Raw genomic sequence first — 18,840 nt, 5'->3', positions numbered from 1 at the left:
ATTACAAATTTTGGTATTTCAAAATATCATCCATGGACAGAAACTGTTAATACTGCATTGAGATAAATGGAGTAATTTAAGAATCTCTGCAAATCTAGCAAATATGAATGCAGTAGTTCCACCAGCTTCTTCACCTGTAACTACAACAACTTTTTAAAAGTAAAAAGCGATCTGAAAAACAGGCCGAGAGTCTCAAATTAAAACAAAAACCAGGTTACTGACTCAGCAGGACCCTGCCTAGCTTGATCTCACCCTGCCTTTGTACACTGTCTATTCAGAGTGAAAGTTCCTTGGGGCAAGGATGGGATTTTATCTTTTCAATGGTCCATAAAGTGTTTAGCCCATTGTTACAGGTACACAGAGAAAAAAAATAATGTTATCTTTAGCTTTGCAGCAGATTACTCAGAATCCCTCAACTTGGCTCCATCAATACCCTTTACCTATTTGTTAAAGGTAGGCTTTTAAGTAGATGAGGTTCAAGACTACTCATAATTTCATAGCATCAGCATAACTCCACACCCTTCAGTGAGAACAAGCAGGTACCCCAGAAACAGAGTCCCAGGAAATAAGGAGAGTTTTATTAATAGAAGACAAATATATAGTAAGAACATTCTTCCTCCAGTGCTTTCTCAGTTGTTTTAGACTAATATGATCCTTGGGATAAAGCCTGTCCGCTTTCTTGATCAGAATCCAATATTCCAGTGGGCTTCTGGAAATAATATCTGAAAGACTGCAAAGGGAGACAGGGCTGGGGGCTTTTGTTTCCTTCTTAACAAAGACTCTACATCGTGGTGAACTGCATGTGAAAACTTGGACAAATTGTATCAGTAAATACCTGTACATCTTTCCTGTTGCAATATAACACGTTCCTAATGAAAGCGTGCAGGCGCCTGATGGAAAACCAAAGGGTCTATTTTCCCATTGAGGCATGGGAGATTTACATTATAATCCCCATTAGCATTGATAGAAATTACCCATGTAAATCTACCATAGGTACTGGAAATGGGAAAAGAGACCACCAATATTTCAAATCAAAGCAGGGTTCTACTGACTTCATACATATTCATGAGGATTTTTTATTTTCTTTCTATCCTCCCTCTTCTGATCAGTTACTGTGTTGTAAGAAACATCTTGTAGAGTGTTCTCAGTCATTGTTCCAAGCACTATCTTTATCATTTTTAGAGGACAAAAGCAACCCTTTTCAACTTGTTATAAATCAATTTTTAATTTTAAAAGGAGAACAGACTTTTTATTTTTATGAAGGAGTCTTTAAAGAGCCATCTCCCTCTCTTTTGGAAGCTAGCCAGCAGGCAAATTTGATACCGGCTTGTATGATTGAGAGGAGACGACACAAATACATTAGTTGCTTCCCCCGTGTGAGCAGTGAGTAGCCCAGGACAGTGGTTCTTGCAGCTGGCTCTGCTGGGAGCGAATTCACCTGGCGTAACATTGCTACCACCAGTTTACGTTTGAAAACCATGCAAGTGCAACCCATTGGAAATGACCTCGGCACAACCGAAAAGCGATTCAGCTGCTGCATCACTGCCAAATTTGCTTTTCCTTTGTCTGTTTTTGCCAATAGCTTTTTCATGACTGCTTTCTACACCAGCACCTATGAGATATCCATTCCAGGCTCTCCTTGAACCACCTGTGCCATGGGAGTAGATAACTATGCTAGTTAGATGCACGTAGATGCCTACTGCTTTCAAATTTGAGTAATTCACACAGCCTACAACATATATCTTGGCTTCCTGTAGGCTATCTATCCAACGGGAAGAGCTTCTGGACTCGGACCACCTGCTCTTAGATGCCCGGACATCTCCCCAGTGATGACCTAGACCTGACAGCCCCACATCATAAGCTTATGTCCTACCTGAACAGTTTTGCTCAGATGAGTTTAAACACCGTGGTCCGTACCAAGGAGCAGTATCTCTTTTAATATTTGATTGTATTTCTACACCCAGCTTTTAAGGACTTTGTCCATCCTCTGAATAACATCTAAAATACTGAGTTAGATACTCAGGCTACCAATGCAAGGGATGGGGGAAATGGGGCATTTTAGAACAGCCACCCAGAAGAGCTGCGTGCCGGGTGAGGAGCAGTTTCAGAGCTCGCTCACAGCCCAGAAACGCATCAAAAGTTTTCCTTTCCTAGAAACCGGGCTTTGGAGCCAAAGCTGCAAAACTGTCCATCAGGATCACAACACCCCACTGGAGGTAGACACCTGAAATCTTGCTCTCAAAGAGCTACGCATGTCATCTTTTCCAAGGTGGTCAGAGGAGAGGGCCCACACCCATCTTTATGTAATAACCTAAAAGACTGCATTCCTTTCTGCAGTAGGACAGCCGCAGCGGGAGGGGTGGAAGGTGGCTCCTGGTGCATTGCCCCAGGAGCTGGGAGCTTGGACGTTCCTCCTGACCAGCCCGGAGGTCGCTCAACCCAACCCTTCTACTGTCTCACACACCGTTCTAACCTGTAGGAGATTATAAATCAGCCCAATCTTTCCTCCTTGTGCAAAAAACCTAAAACGCTGACATTTTCTTGCATACAGGGCCAAATCCTGTCAACGCGTTTTAGCTCACATGCTGAATCAGGCCCCTGAGGGCATAGAGGTGCTGCTCCACCTACTTTCTGGATGCAGGAAATAAGCACCTAATCTGTGCAGGCTTGGGCACTTCTGTGCATGCAGAGAATCGTCCCCGCTGGTGCCCAGGGACTCTCAGGGCAAAGAGGGAGATGTTTGATGAATTTCATGTCCTTCCACATTTAGGAGGTTGTTATGTTGGGATTTTGAGAGCATAGTTTTAGACTCGGATGCTAACTCCTATCAAGCATTTTCCCCTCTCCCTTGGATCTGCATCTTTAAAAAAGCCTCACAACTATATTTTGGATTATAAAATAAATAAAACTAGCATGACCTACTGCAACAGCTTTCTCCAGGTCAGCTGGTACCTCTGTGTCAATCATTGTCTCTACAGAGAAACAGTCAATCTGGGGAAACCTAGGGCTGTACTGTATGTTTTTTAGTGCAGTGACAGTAGAGGACAATCCTGAGAATAATAACAGGGGGGTTTTTTTGGTTTTTTTTTTTTTTTAAGATACAAGCAATGAGAACTTGTATGCCTTTAGAGAAGGACACACAGCAGATGCCCCTACTGGGAAGCATGAATACCTTCAGAATCAAATGGAAATTGGAAATCTATAATGTTCTCAGACGAAATCTCACAATTTTTTTTATTTTCCAGAATTTACAACTGAGGAACCGCTTTAAAATAAAATCCCCTCTAAGTTTAGGGTTGAATATCAGGAGAAAAACTTTCTGAATTGCATTTAGATCGTTAAGGAAGACCTTCAGGAATCTGGCAGTAAAACCTTGATTTTCTAGGACTTAAAACAACAAGAAGAAAGCATTTTTAGGGCACACTGTCATCTACTTCAGGGCAGAATTCCCTGCCAGCACAAGATGGACCACACTGTAGTACATGCTGTTCATACGTAAGACTCCATCATCTCTTTTTTCTGATAGTCCCATCAGAATAAAAGCCTAAGGCTGTCATGGGGTTTTGTACCTGAAGTTCAGCAGCCAGTTACAAGGCTGATGCCATCCCCTTATGAAAGTCAGTAGAATCCTGCTCCGCAAGTGGTGTCACAACAGTGCTACATTACTCATTGCGAAGAGGAGTGGTAGAGGTTGACATTTAATTAGCTATGAGTTTAATAACAATGGCAAAAGCTGTTTTAATAAGCACTGTATAGAAATTAAGCCTGTAACAGCATTGAGTAATTCTGTCCTATCACCAGGAATCCATTTTAAAAGCTAAGACAGATGGTAGCAGAATGCACTGTGCCCACTTTCGCACCTTTTCAAAGTGATAACTATGTGCTCATTTTGTAGACTCTGAACTATAACTGATTTCAGTGCAGCAGTACAATAAATCATCACAACAAAGGCAGAAATTTAGTACATTACAAGGAGAGCAAAAAAAATATACTGTTCTCAGTATCTAATGCAGATCATACCATTGGATGCCACGGTTCGCGTTTGATTTTGGAACGTTTTGGATCGAGTTCCGTATTGCCCTGAAAAATGGCTAGCTTGGGGTGATAACTCGTTCCATGTGCCGCTCTGTGAAGGATGAAGGCTCGCCTGGGACTCTGCAGGGGGATTCAGGCGCTGGGCCCAGGCTAAGTCTAAATCTTGGGGCTCCTCCTTCAGTTTTTCTCCTTCTTTGCCAACTCGTTGATAGATTCTTCCAGTGCTGTCGTTCAGTAATCTTCTCATCCCTGTAATTTGTTTTTTAATTTCCCGGCTTTCATCTCCTAATGAAAACAGAGCCACAGTTATCACTGTAAATTAGCAAAAACAGTAATGGGCAGAGATTAGTGATTTTAGATGCCAATAAGAGTTGGAGCACAAAAATAAATAAATAAAGGCGAGAAAGAAAAGAGATGGTTGAGCTGCTGTTGGTATGTACCAGGCTGCGCTTTGAAACAGCGATGGCTGAGAGCTCACGGTTGAAAGACCTGCTGAACTTGGCTTTCTTGATGCTGTTTCTAAAGCTTTGACGAGTAAGATTATTTTTCTCCAGAAGGAAATAATAACAGCTAGAGCAATTTCAAATAAACTTTTCCTTTTAAGAGACTGATCCTATTCAGGCATTGACATCAGCAGATATTTCCCCAAGTAACGCCTAAAGGATCAGACCCTTTATATATCAGTTGGCTATATGCTGAAGGATGGATCTTACAAAGAAACAACACAAAAAGCACCACACCACACACACAGAGCAACACTGCATCTATTGATTTTAATGAACAAGATCAGTCCCTTAGTCCACAGAATTTAATAATACTGGATTATACAGGAATAAATTAAAAAGCAGCTAAGACGTGTATAACCTTATATAGCGTAACTGCTGGGTGTCTTAAAAGTGTAGATTATGAAAACAAAATGAAAATATATACAAGAAAAATGTGACTGTTCCAAATAAATTCAAGGCATTTAAATAATAACAATTACACACTTTAATACTCCTGGCACCATTTAAGGATTAATTTTACGTATGAAACTACTGATTGCACAATGAATATATGTGTTTTGGGCAGATAGTAGCTATTTTGCTCGTTAAAGCATACATTACATTTCACTAGTAATAAGGAAGTGTTCATAGCCCCTTCTAAAATAAGAAGCTTCTATTTTTTTACTGGTAATAGAAAAATCAAACATCCCAAGCAAATGGAGTGAAGAAGATCAAGAAATTGATGAATCAACCTTCCTTTATAGTCTACTTAATACAGTAATACTTGGTAACCTCTACTCAATTTACATTTGTGCTTCCCAAAATAAAGCTATTTTTGGCAAAGCAATACTGCAAAGGAAACTTCAGAAGAAAAAAAATTATGCTCCAAAACCCAAGATCATAAAATGGTTTGGGTTGGAAGGGACCTTGAAGCTCACCTAGTTCCACCCCCCTGCCATGGGCAGGGACACCTCCCACCAGACTAGCCTGCTCAAAGCCCCATCCAGCCTGGCCTTGAACACCTCCAGGGATGGGGCAGCCACAGCTTCTCTGGGCAACCCGGGCCAGTGCCTCACCACCCTCACAGTAAGGAATTTCTTCCTGATATCCAATCTAAGTCTCCCCTCTTTCAGTTTAAAACCGTTACCCCTTGTCCTATCGCTACACTCCCTCATAAGGAGTGTCCCCCTCCCCCCCCCCCCCCCCAAAGATGCAACGCGCCATCGTCTCTGGTTCAATAAGGTATTGGGAAGTGTGCTGATGCCAGACACGTACGTGAGCAGTTTTATCAACTCAACAGCACTATTCAGTTGCCTAAACTTAGGCAGCTGGCTAAACCAGACAGCCACGAGAGCAGCAACGCTCCCCCCAACACAAGCCAAGCTCAAGGTAGCTGAAACACGCTGCCAGCCTGGCGTACCCACTACCCAAAGAGGGAGTTTTTGCCGTAGGAGGCGAATAAGCAGAAGGGGAGCCAAGCTGTACCATCCACCCCAGCCTCTGCTGAATCAGAGCATCTCCCGCTTGACCCGGCGCACCGGTTCCCTGGGCTGGTGCCAGCTGGCTCCAGCCCACCCCGATCCAGCGAGGAGAGTGGGCGGTTTGCAAGAAACCTCCCAGTCCAAACTTAGAAAAATATTTGTTAACCCCGTGCAGAGATACTCCAGCACCGTTTCCATCCCAGCTAAAGCAGCGAGAAAAGCCCTTCGCAAGGAAGTTCTGCATTGTATTTATTTTGTTGGTTTGCCTGTGGATTTATGTGTGTGGGTGTGATTTAATTAACAAATCACAGCACCAATTCCTTTAAAATGACGCTTTTTGGCCCCAGCCCAACCAGGGGTTGACTGTTTGCAGTTCCCAACCTTGAGAGGCCACAGAGTACCATGGGGCTCCAATTATCGAGATACTCAGATCTGTACACTGAAGACTGCCTTTCTCCAGTACGTGGCTGTATCTGCCCACCTCCAAGCTCCAAACGTTCCCAGAACACCAGAGCGCGAACCAATCCCGCATCACCGAACCATTTAGCGGTGCGCTGGGCTCTCAGAGTTTTATGCTGGCAATTTGGATTTGTATTCAATAGCAAAATGTATCTGAATATCAAAAAAAGCTTCCCAGCCACCTCCTCCCGTCGGGTGCAGTGACCGCGTGCTACGTGGCTGGTCGGGTGACAGGTTGTTGGAAAGATTAAATTTCCCTTACCCAATTACATAAAATATTAATGTTAATTGAGCTTATTCAGCCTTGATTCTGGTCCCTTGTTCCTTCATATAGAAACCTTCCTATACAGTGACATGAGCATACTTACTTCCAAACAGAAAAAAGCCCTACATTTATGTTACAGCAAACCTTGAACTTGCATCCTACCTAAGCATGCCTTTCTCTTTAGTTTGCTCCCTGCTTAAAACAGGGAGATTCCCCCTTTGTGAACTTGTCTGTTGCGTTTTGGTTTGGGGTTTTTTTTTTTTGTTTATTTCCCCGTTTTCTGTTGTTGTTTGGTTTTGGGGTTTTTTTTTTTGTTTTTCCCAAAACACTCTTCTGTTTTGTAAGGAAGGTCATTGAAAACATACAGGCTATAGGCTTGACTTAAGTTTTCAGTGCAAGCTTACATCCCTCCCTCTCCCAGTTACGATTTTTTACAGCTTTTAATTTGTAACTAGCCAGCAACAGCAGCATCCTTCCCAACGCGCGTGGGGAGTAGCTGAATTTACACCACCTGAACCTGCAGGCAGGCGCAGGAACAGTAACAGATTTAACTTCTTGCTCCCTGGCTATCTCATTTGGCTATTTGCTCCAGAGCCCAGTGATAGCATTCTGTTATCAGCTATTCCACTGCTGATGATTTGCACAGATAATAACCGTGTAATTTAAAAAATGAAAAAGAAAAAAAAACAAACCCAAAACGAAAACACGAAGATGGGGCACAGAGAGAAAACCAAACAGCTCAAGCCACTATATCCTATGGAAGAGCCAGCCTTCCTTCTTAAATGCTGAATGGGATAATCGAGCACTAAAAAAACACAGTTTATTACATAAAAATCTGCATTACCTATCTGTGAAAAGCCTCCTGAAGTAGATGTTGAGGCGTGAGAGAAGCCGTGCATATTCCAGCCTCTCTCTGTACATGTACCGGGGGTTCCCACCTCTACCGAGGAGACGGGGATGCCTCCGACCAGGAAGCTACAGGTTTTGCCATTCGGATTCCCATATAATCCCTTTGGTTTTATCTGAAACCAAGGAATTTACTTGCAAAACACTGAAATACTTAAAAAATACTACTCAAAATAGGTAAACATGGCAAATTACAGCCCTATTTAGGAACTTATATGAAAGATGATAATAGTCATAACAAAAATGTATTAACAATTTTTTAAAATTACTATTAGAACTATTTTTACCATGTCCCCTTATATACAACCCATTTTTCCCACATGGCCTGATTGTAATCTTATAAAACAAAAAGAAGGCAAACCAAAGCCCTTTCATAAACACCACATCAAATATGCAGTAATTTCCCCCAAATTCATTTCCATCTCTTTCCTTACTGAAAGCGTGCACAGTGTAAAAACTTCCTGCTTTGAAAGTTCTAAAAACGTTAAAAATTCCAAATGTGCAAATGTAAACCAGAACTGTCCTAGGATGAAGTAACATCCACACACTAAGTGTGCATCTGTCTGAAGCAACAGACCTGTAAACAACTCCAGTTAACAAAATAGTATCGATAATTCATTAATTCCATTCTTTATCCCAGTTGCCTTACCATCTTTTCCCTATTATGCTTATTAAACTTAATATAAATACAGCACACTGCCTACAAACAAGTTATTATACTTTTCTGAATAATTTGTTCAATATTATCATAGTGCTATAAAGAATGATAAAATGATATGCGACCATACCCACATGTTAAAATACTAATTTTATTCCACTATTAGAGAAGTGGTAGCCACATCTGGGGTTAATTTATGTGTTTTGAAGTGTGTAAATGAATGAGCAGAATTAAGGTTAGACAATCGTTTGTTTTTGATGTTTTCTTCCTTTGACTTATATAAACAAATAACCATAATGGTCTCTTGGCCCAATATTTTGCAATTAATTTCTTTATTTTTAACATTTATGTTTCTCATATGTTTTGGGAAATATTCACGAGCAGTTGACTTTTTTAATACAGTTTAATTTTCTATGAATTACTAGCTAATTTTATGTTGTATTGTGTTTCGGCAGACAAAACTCCTATAGAAACTTTTCCTTTCGTGGCTCTACAAATAGGGCTTTTTCCTCCGTCAGGCTGCCCGCTGAAGGTACTTTGCATCTCACAGATTTCCACCTTTGTGTCAAACTAGGCTGAAGTTGGTGGCTGAGTTCAGAAGCTATCGGGAGGGCAGGAACGGCAGCGACAGCCAGCCAAGCACATGTGAGCTGACAACATCAGCCTGGTTTGTAAGGAAACAAGGCTTCAGGGGTGAGAAAAGGTGTAAGTCGACGTATACAGCTTGAAAGCTCAATAAAAAAAAATAATAAAGAATTGCAAGGGCTTATATAATCGAACATATTAAACACCAGTTTATTAGATACCACTTGAATGCTGCCCTTCCTGGAAGAGGGCCAGCCAAACTCGGCTGCTGTGTTTGAAGATTTTTGTAAGGGCTAATTCAGCTCAATTAGGGCTAATTCAAGAAATTGGGAGGTATGTGCGTGCAGGGCACATGTTGCACCAGAGGAGGTTTAGATATTAGGAAAAATTTTTTACATTGAAAGGGTTATCAAGCATTGGAACAGGCTGCCCAGCGAAGCGGTCGAGTCACCATCCCTGGAAGTATTTAAAAGACGGGTAGACATAGTGCTTAGAGATATGCTTTAGTGATGGGTTTTGTCGGTGTTAGGTTGATGGTTGGACTCCATGACCTTAAAGGTCCCTTCCAACCTAGGTGATTCTATGACTCTATGTCCCCAGTGCACAGCCAGGCTGAACTCACCAACACACCTTACAGAGCGTTACATGGTACTCAACTATATCCTTAAAGGACAGTTATCCTAGAAGGGAGCTAAGCATCCCTTCTCAGCAAAAACTACACCCACATCAAACCCTAACTTTCAAAACTCAAGACATTTTTGCCACACTCATCTTGTGCCACAAGTAGGCCTGAAATAGAAAACTATGAAGGTCAGCATGGGAAAAATAGAGGAGCCATGTGCATGATTCCTTATCAGATCAAAGGTTTCCTAAATCACATGGAAAGTTGTCGCGACTGCTCTGTGGATGATTTGAATCGGGCATCTGTGTAGCTAAATTGATGGGGTAAGCACGCATTTCTGGACGAAGTGATCCCCAGTCTTTGCTGGCATATAGGAGCCAATATTGAACAAGTAACACAGGCAACGACACGCTTTGCAAATGAAAAACCTAAACCCTGAGTCATCAGGGAGAGCAGTGGTCACGAACAGTGTCAGAGGGTCACGCAAGCAACATGAGTTACGAGCCGGCGACTTTGACTACCCTAAGCTAACACACAGGGACATTTAAGCTGTCTTAGCTGAGACATCTTAGTGGTGCTCCAAAGTGTGTTTTAAAAGCACTTAGCTCTCTTCACGTCACCACAAAGCACTAAGATTGTATCTGCAAGAAAACTGGATTACCCTCAAACTAGACACCCTACTCCCAAACCAAGCATGGAAGGACATGGGTCCATCGACGCTCCTGCCTACCACAAGACACAGAAAGTTAATAAGCATCACAAACACTAATGTAAGCAAAGCAATTTGCAGAATCAAACCCAGGATCAGACCCTGGGATGATTCAGGATTTGTTTGTGGGGTTTTTGTGTTGTTTTTTTTTTTTCCGCTGGAAGTTGATCACTACCAGAAAATAACTCTTTGGAAGAGCTTGGTGAAACAGTTTCAAAACACCCAACAGGAGCAGATACAGAAGCATAAATTATAGGATTTCATGCCACACTGCAACAGCTAAATCATTCCAGAAAGCACAAGTGAGTGCAAGTATGTATACATTAACAGGGTCATACAATTTTAAAAAATAATAATAGATATGCAACAACTTCCCCCAGTTCTTGGAAATATCCCAGGTCAAAATCATGCTTCAGCCCCAAAGGGAAATGCTTTACGAAGTTAGATCACTGGACAACACAGATATATAAAATAAACTTTTATGCAGTCTTAATTACAAGGCTACTATTGCAACAATCAATATAATTCTATTAAAAGCAACAAGTAACTTCACCGACTTGTGTTAAGTCAACTTTTTCACTGTGAATAAATTGCAAAGGATATTATTTCTGGGACAGAATAAATTCTTGAAATTAGTGAGTAACTTATGCATTGCTCCCCTGCTCCAAGAACACATTATTTATTTTCACCATGACATAGCAAAGTTATTAATCTGCTGCCTTCCATTTCAACAATGCGAAATGCTGTAAAATGCACAGACACCTGCATTACAGTACATTTCAGCTCCACTTTATATCAGTCATAAACATCTCTGTTTTGGACATCTCTTCAAAACAAATGCTCCAAGCACACTGTGCGTAGCATTCGATTTTATGAAACTATAAAAGTTCTTCACTGTTAATTACACAGACAAATGTCTCATCACACATTTGGTTACCAGGATAATATAATTAGTTTTCTACATTAACCTTTCAAACATAGAGCCTGAATTTCAAGTTGAAAGCATTGTAAAAACACTCAGTCTGGAGGTATATTATATTTCTGCTTTTTTTGTGATGATAATAAAATATTAAGACTGAAAAAAAACCAATGTGGTGTATGCGAAAGGTATTTTTTTTTATAGACAAGCTAGGTTTCACCAGTGTTGTCGACAAGATATGGCTGTACAGTCCCCTTATGGGCTTGTATTTCCAAGTCTGGGCTAGCAGCCCTGTGACAGAAGGTTTACGCTGATAACTGGTAAAAGCTGAAGCCACATCTGTCTTAAATCTTGTCCATATTCAAGGTGTAAACACTTCGCTTTGGGCTGCCTCCTCCCTTTCAGGTCGAGCACTCCCTCTTGGTACCACTTAACTAAGCCTTTTCCTTCAAAACAAAACAGATGCCAGTCCTCACCTGCAAAATTCAGCAGCGATATTTGCCCCCCCCGAATTTGTAAACTCTACCACTGCATCACATAAGCAACTTTCCTAAGCTCACCAAGACCCATTCAAAAAGCAGTTGGACTTCACATCATCACAACCATCAGAGGACACATCCAGTACCATGTTCCAAGCTTCCTCCAATTTTCAGCCTACGTTTACGCAAACCACGTTTTGCCCATCTGGGCTGGTGCAACAGAGACCACCTAAGGTTCCAGAGGTCTTTCCTGATGCTTGCTCTTTAATTTATCTGCATGTTAAAAAAATGGGTTCTTCTGATTTACTCATTTCCCCTAAAAGCTCCCCTCTTCTCAGCCAAACTTGAGTTTGAGTTCATCATTCTCGACTGTGCAAGCAAAACATACGCACATCCTATTCCAGATGAAGCTTCACTCGTTCATGTAACGGCATTAACATTTCCCCTTTTCTAAAGGTAATAGTTCCCATGACGTATGTTAGCATCCATTCACATACTAAAGGCTGCATCCCATTGAGGTTTCAACGGCTGATCCCATGGATCAATTAGAACACCTAAACTGGACAACAAACTTGACTCGAACCCAACAAGTTGGAGTGAACATTCTTCTGGGATGAATTCTGGCATATAATAATGAAATCAAGTGAAGCTCCTCATTTGTGGACAGGACACTAAGCTGGGGACAGTGATGTTATCCCACCGTCCCTGAAGCACGATGGAAGTATTACTCCATGCAATGTGAATTTTTTTAAAGGAAAGCTGGAATGCCAAACGCCACTAATCCCAGATTCCTGCCAAAAGGTGGGAGCCCAGATTTCAAGTGCTTTCAGCTGAGCTCAGTCCCGACACTGCTTTCCCTACATCTCACATCAGTGCCTTTGTCACTAGGAATCTGGATAAAAGTGGACACCAAAGAAACCTACTGAAGATAAAGCAGAGAAGGTTATGTGAGCTTTGAGTAACTTACTGAATTGAACCCAACTCCCAAGGAAAAAAAGAAAAAGCAAAAGCCTAGTTTACAAATCTTACACAGTCACACATCATTCAGTCTTGTCAAAACCAGCACGCTTTGAGAAAATCTGAAAGTTGGACACTCAGGACATCGCCAGGAAATAGCACCTTTTTCTTTCCATAGCAACTGAAGGTGGGCTCCCAGGACTGCAACCCTGTGCTTCAGTACCTGATAAGGAAGATCCTTGATAGCACTCAGATTCTTAAAGGTTAAATTCTGACCGGCTCTCGAAATAGGTGAACTTTAGGCACTTAAATGCCAGAGCACATTCAGTCACAATGAAAAGCTAGGCATACTCAAAAAAAAAAAAACCAAACCAAACCAAACAAACCCAAAGACAACACAACCAAACCAAAATCAAAATCAATTTGTCTGACTCATGGCGCAGATGCCTAAGCACACACTCCTGCGCATTCTTAGAAGCATCCTGGCTTAAACAACTAGATGCCTAACTCCTGCCAAAGGTTTATTATTATTTAGGGTTGGATGAGAAAGAACTCAAAGTAAACCTCTGGTGGAGCTCACTCCATCGGGTTCATCAGACGCCACCAAAAGTGCTTAGAGAACACAAAATCCAAACACAGAACACAGCAGCCACTTTCACTTCTCCCTGGAAATGGGCATCATAGGGAAGAAATATTTGCTCAAAATCCAAATGGCGAGTAGCTGAGAAGGGAATTTAATGCAGCTCTCACTCCCTTGTAAATATTCCAACCACCAGAAGATTCCACACTGCCCAAGACATCCTCCTGTTCTCTCCTGTTTGCTGCTGACCTCTAGAAGAGGACGTGGCACTATGAATTCAGGAGACAAAGGCATTTTGCGTGCAGACTGGGTTCTGGTGCCGATTCACACACTCAGGACCAATGCTTCTGGCTGGCTCCAGGGGGCAACATGCACAAACCACAGAAACCCTCGATCACCCTACAAAAATTTTTAGGCTCCTGGTGCAGCTCAGTACAGGCGGCCACCACCAAATTTCTCACTGCAAAGGCACCTGCTTTCTCCAAAGCCTGAGCAAGGTGCCCAAGAGCTTGCTCTATACAGCAAGAGTCATTACTGTAGCTCAAAAAACTGGCCCTTAACTCCTCTGAATTTCGCTCGCCAAATTTTGGCCAAGAGGCGCAGTACCAAGGTGCGGTCCTAGATGCAACAGGAGGGGGCTGGAAGCAGGAAAGGAAGAAGCGCTCTGCAGCTGAGGAGTTGTACGGGACAAAAAGCACACAGACAGGAAAGACAAAGGTTCGCTGATAACCAGTCCTACCACGCTGCAGTATATATCATGTTGCAGGCTCTATATTACTTCTCTGTTTTCTTTACACATTTTTAACTGTTGATTTAATTTAATTTTGCCATGGCAGGATTAGCAGGCAAGCTACAGAGGTGAAAGGACATTACATTAAGACAGCACATTAATCCTCTATCCCACCCAAGGCAGAAGCAAAACCAAACAAATAGCAGCTTCCTGGAAATTGAATTTCTGTTATCCAGATGTCAAAGATGTAATACCCCAATTACACAAACTATTGCCAGTGAAGCATGCCAGCGAATATGCAATGTAAATGGGGTGAGCACAGAGCTGCAAAACTGCAGAGTCAGCATCTGGCTCTCTGAGTGAGTGATAATTAGCACTGTGTGTAGACACTAATAAACATTTATGTCTGAAATTACAACTTTTAGCAGTGTTAATAAAGGATATATTGGCAATTCGTAGAATAAAAGGGTCTTGAAAAGAACGTCATATTAAACAATGGCAGGCGCTTCCTGTGCTTGCACAGAGATTTTTTTTCCTCCCTAATTGCAAATGGCCACGCTATGTTGCTCGGAAATTAATCAACACAAGCACATACCTAAAAAAACTGGTTGTGTTTCTTTGGTCTCCCCATTAACATCATTGCTGTAGTCAGAGATCTTATATATCTCATGATGGTAATCTGGAATGAAAAACGATAAAAAAAATTAGAACTCAAGTGATCTGGAAAAAATGAACACCGAACACATTGCTACAGTTTTACTACATAATTTATCAATATATCTGCAGTTTATTTCATGTACATCAAATTAACCACTGAAAATGTGCTCTGTATCAGCACCTCCTAAAAAACCCAAACTTTGCTCACACTGGAGAGACTCAGCTCAAATATTGCACAGATTTTAAGGAATAGCTACGCCTGCCCTAAATTACTGTGTTCATTTTCACAGCAAATTATCCCACCAGATGCCAATTATCTGGCTTCTTGCTTTACAGATGGAAAGCAGATTTATAATAAAAACTTTACCTTTCCCGAGACTAAGGGAAACTTTCAAACTTCACCTCAATCAGCAAATCAGCAACGTACATTAGGACCGCATCGTTCAGCTATACTAAATCATATTGGTGTCACCGGTCTCTGAATTGCGAAAAAAAGGAGATCAGGGACAACTCAGGATATTCACTTACAGAAACTAACGTCTGTGATGATCCGAAGAATAAACATTAACATCTCGTAGTCAGAGATGCTACAGGATAAAAAAAATAAAAAATTCACCACGGAATTCATATTTCAAATAAAAGAATGTTTTTTCTGTGAAGGTCTCTGCTGTAATCCCAGGCAGGTGCTCAGCAAAACCAGCGCTTTGTTTACACGTGTGTATAGAGGGAATAGTAAGTCCAAGGTAAAAAAAAAAAAATGTCTAAAGGCAGCTCTCCTGGATGCTATTTCTGACTCTGCTACTGGCACACACTTTGTCCTTCGGCAAATCACTCAAGACTCAACAATATACTCAGTATCTTGAAACAGCCACCTCCCCGCCTAACTCCTTTAACGCCCTCCCTGTTCCCAACGCTCTCAGCTACTCCCTCCGTAAACTGGTTTTTATGTTTACCCGCCTCACAAAAAAGCGAGATCGAGATTAACTCATGGAAGGGCACGTTGGGGGATTCACTTCAAAGGCACAACAGAAACGCAGGGCAGCATAAGCGGCTCCTACTCCCACGAGCAGCACACCTGCACCTCAGACAAAACAGCTACAGGATCAGAAAGGCCTCCTGGAAGCCACACTTTTTTTTGTAACATCCCATTTATTTGTACGGCAGGACTGTCCGGAGGGCACAAGAAGAGGAACAACCCAATAAGTAAACTAGAATCAAGCCTCACACAGCGACGCAAAAGAAAGAAATGGGCCTGGAAAGAAAGCGAGGGGGGAAAAAAAAACCCAACACAACAGGGAGTTGAAGAGGTCAGCGATGACGTGCTACGCAAAGGGTTCCTCTGCCGCCCAAGCACGCCCAACAAGTGAAACGGTTAAAGGTGAAGTTTGAGATATGACGTCAAGGAAGTAAAGGCTCCTTTCATACGGCTAAAGCTACGGGATTTATGCCGACTGCCTCCCATGGTCATTAGCCATCCTGTTGAGGAGGGGGAGTGATGGAGCGGCTTGGTGTGCACCTGGTGGCCAGCCAAGGTCAACCCACAATACTCTGCATTTTCATCCTCTCGAGGGTGTCCAAGATCTGCTGGGAATGAGTAGGTGGAAACTAGGAAGTAAATGACTTACAGATTCACGGTCCTTAGATATATAGATTACATGTGGTTTCTTCTCTAGCACTTCCCTCCGTACATCCAGCTGGTCACAATATTCTTCTGATCTACAGCTGCTGCCTTAAAGTCACCACATTTCACCCCAGAGGTGGCTGTGTTTTAGTGCAAGAATGGACTTCCTCTCGATCTGGTCATTATTGATCATCTCGATAAGGTGATCTGAAGTTTTTTTTGGGACAGAACAGGCACTCTACAGGCACACGCCATTAACAGATGGTGTGTTACCACCAAATTGACACAGCATACCCTTTTCTCTTTGGTTTCCTTCTTCTGCCTCGGATGTCACAGTCCAGGCGCTGCGAAATCCATATCAATTTCACAACAGTAAACACTAAACTGTGACATTACGGAATGACTCCAGCAAGAGGCAAAGGCCAATTACAAGAGACAACTATTTATACATAATTATCTTTCTAATCAACTGTGATAGAAAAAAAAGAGTACGCAAGTGCAGAGTCACACGCAAAATGTGATTTTTATCTCCTCCTTTCTCAAAGTACAAAGACATAATTTTCTCTCTAGGTTGTGTTTTTAGTGTAGCCTTCTATTTCACTTTCCAGGTCCAAAAAGAGACCCCAGAAAAAACAGGAATTACTAATAATGTACCATCATAACTGAATTTACCTATTAAAACAAGGTTAAATAGATTGTCTTATACACTGAGGCATATCTAAACCAGTAATGAGTGGCAACTGAGAATTTGTGAAATAGCCATCTATTTCGGATAGCACCCATGTTCTTTTTACAGCTCCATTAGGACAGAAATAAAACCGAGTCTTCAATTTCAGTTTTGCTTTTCCACATGTTTCGCTTTCAGCCCCCCAGGCTCCAGCCCAGTCCTGCACTAACTCTGCCTCCAAGTCGAGAGCATGTTCGATATCGAAACCCCACAAACCAAACCTGTTCTCCACAGAAATTAAACCCCTTGATAGGTGTGCTGATACATACAGACCTCCAACATGTTTCAGACAAGTCTGACAGGTCACTGCCCCTCTAGTTTTCAATTGGCAGTACGTGCGATGCTCCAGACCCCCCTACGATGATACAGCAGTTGTTATTTACTATTCCTACGAAGTGAGTTTATTTCCATCCTTAAATTTCTTCGCATCAAATGCGATTTTGCCGAGCGCCTACGAAGACATTGCTCTTCAGACAGTAAGTCTCTGACACTCGCGTGTGTGTCCCCCACCTTTCCCAAGCGTGACATTACATCCAAGCAGTCACCTGCCTTGAACTTGGCATGCAGGACACACACAGCGTTTCATGGAGATATTCCCATCCAATACTTGGAAACACAAAAGGAAAAAAGACCTCAAGTCAAATCCATCAGGGCAAAAAGATCTCAACGGCCGGAGAAGGGATAAATCCCCAACCAAAATAAATCCCCAGGGCTGGGAAGCCCACCTGTTAAAATGCCTACCAGCGGCTCTACCTTTTTTTTTTAATTAAAAAAAAAACAAACCAACAACAAGACTGAAAGACAGAGCTGTGCTTCTTCCCCGACATGAATCCAAATATTTTCCGCCACAATCCCTTTTAAAATACCCTCTTTACCAAAAGCAAACACACCTCGAGCGAACAAGTTACACGCCGGTGGCTCTCCCCTGCCCACGTACAATTAATTAGCTGCGTGGATTTTTTAATAAAGCAACCTCTATTCGGCTTTTCTTTGAAATACGCAGTCAAGGGGAGGAAAAAAAAAAAATCACCACCCAAAACACAATAAATCCACAGGAGTTGAATACTAAGAAGGTCCGTTGCTGCTCAAGTGTCATTATTTTTTTTTGCTCGCTTCCCGATTTTACCTTTTATCACACACACACACACACCCCCCCCGCCAAAGAAGGATTTACCAGGAAACACGATCCAACTTTTATTTTGTGCCTGGAAAAAAAGAAAGAAAAAAAAAAACACAAACCAAAACACGTCCACCTTTTGGGGGATGGTGTGGGGGGGTTGTGGTGGGGGTTGTAACAACACGTAGGGAAAAAATAATTTAAAAAAAAAAAGGCGAGGGGGGGATAAAGGAAAAAAAATAGGTGTGCAATGGTTTCGGGGAGTTGAAGCAGAGGACTACGGAGTTAAATAACAGATTATGGGAGGGGGGAGCCCCGCCGTTTCATAACGCCCCGCTCCCCCCGCTGCCGCCCTCCGGGCTGCCCCCGGCGGGGGAACAAAGCCCCGGCCGCCCCCCGCCCCCGCCTCACCTTCGTTGATCAGTTTAAAGCTTTGGGATTTCCTGCTTCTCTTCCTCTGCGTGAACTCCATGGTGCGGGCAGGAAGGAGCGGGGCGGCCGGGCGGCGGCAGGACCAAGGTCCGTCTCTTTAATCAGCAAAACACGCGGGGGTTGGCGGCGAATTAAAAGGGATCCGGGACAAGTTGGCTCCGCTTCTTCTCTCTCTTCACACACGCTCCCCCCCCACCGCCCGCCCCGTACCTCCCGCCCCAAACTTTGAAGGGAAAGCGGGGTGCGGCGGGGGGAGCCCCGCGGGGGCGATGCCGGGCAGCGCCGCCGCCGCCTTCCCCCCCGCCGGCTGCGCGGCCGCGGCCCGGCGGCGAAGGGCGGCCCGCAATGGCTCGCCGCCGGCTCCGGGACCCCGGTGCCACCTGCTGGGGGAAGGCGGCGCGCAGCCCGCCCGCCGC

At 42.8% G+C, this 18,840-nt stretch overlaps 1 protein-coding gene across 5 annotated transcripts in view; it reads right to left on the bottom strand.

Annotated features, from left to right (window-relative positions):
- The window catches only part of BEND7 (BEN domain containing 7), a 47,691-nt gene extending 29,081 nt beyond the window's left edge, over positions 1-18,610 (bottom strand). For 4 of the 5 annotated variants that reach the window (XM_054190784.1, XM_054190795.1, XM_054190814.1 and 1 more), the window contains exons 1-3: positions 18,404-18,610; positions 14,466-14,549; positions 4,021-4,320 (exon numbers count right to left, since the gene is read on the bottom strand). In XM_054190784.1, coding sequence (XP_054046759.1) covers positions 4,021-4,320; positions 14,466-14,549; positions 18,404-18,464 — 445 coding nt within the window. In that variant the 5' untranslated portion in view covers positions 18,465-18,610. Of the gene's footprint in view, positions 1-4,020; positions 4,321-14,465; positions 14,550-14,894; positions 16,568-18,403 lie in introns of those variants that run through there. The other variant, XM_054190823.1, reaches the window with a different exon arrangement.
- Positions 18,611-18,840: the final 230 nt, after the last annotated feature.

This window comes from Rissa tridactyla, chromosome 1, assembly GCF_028500815.1.
Source record: "Rissa tridactyla isolate bRisTri1 chromosome 1, bRisTri1.patW.cur.20221130, whole genome shotgun sequence".
NCBI lineage: Eukaryota > Metazoa > Chordata > Aves > Charadriiformes > Laridae > Rissa > Rissa tridactyla.
The sequence above is the reverse complement of the archived record's forward strand: the minus strand, read 5'-3'. Positions and strand labels throughout refer to the sequence as shown.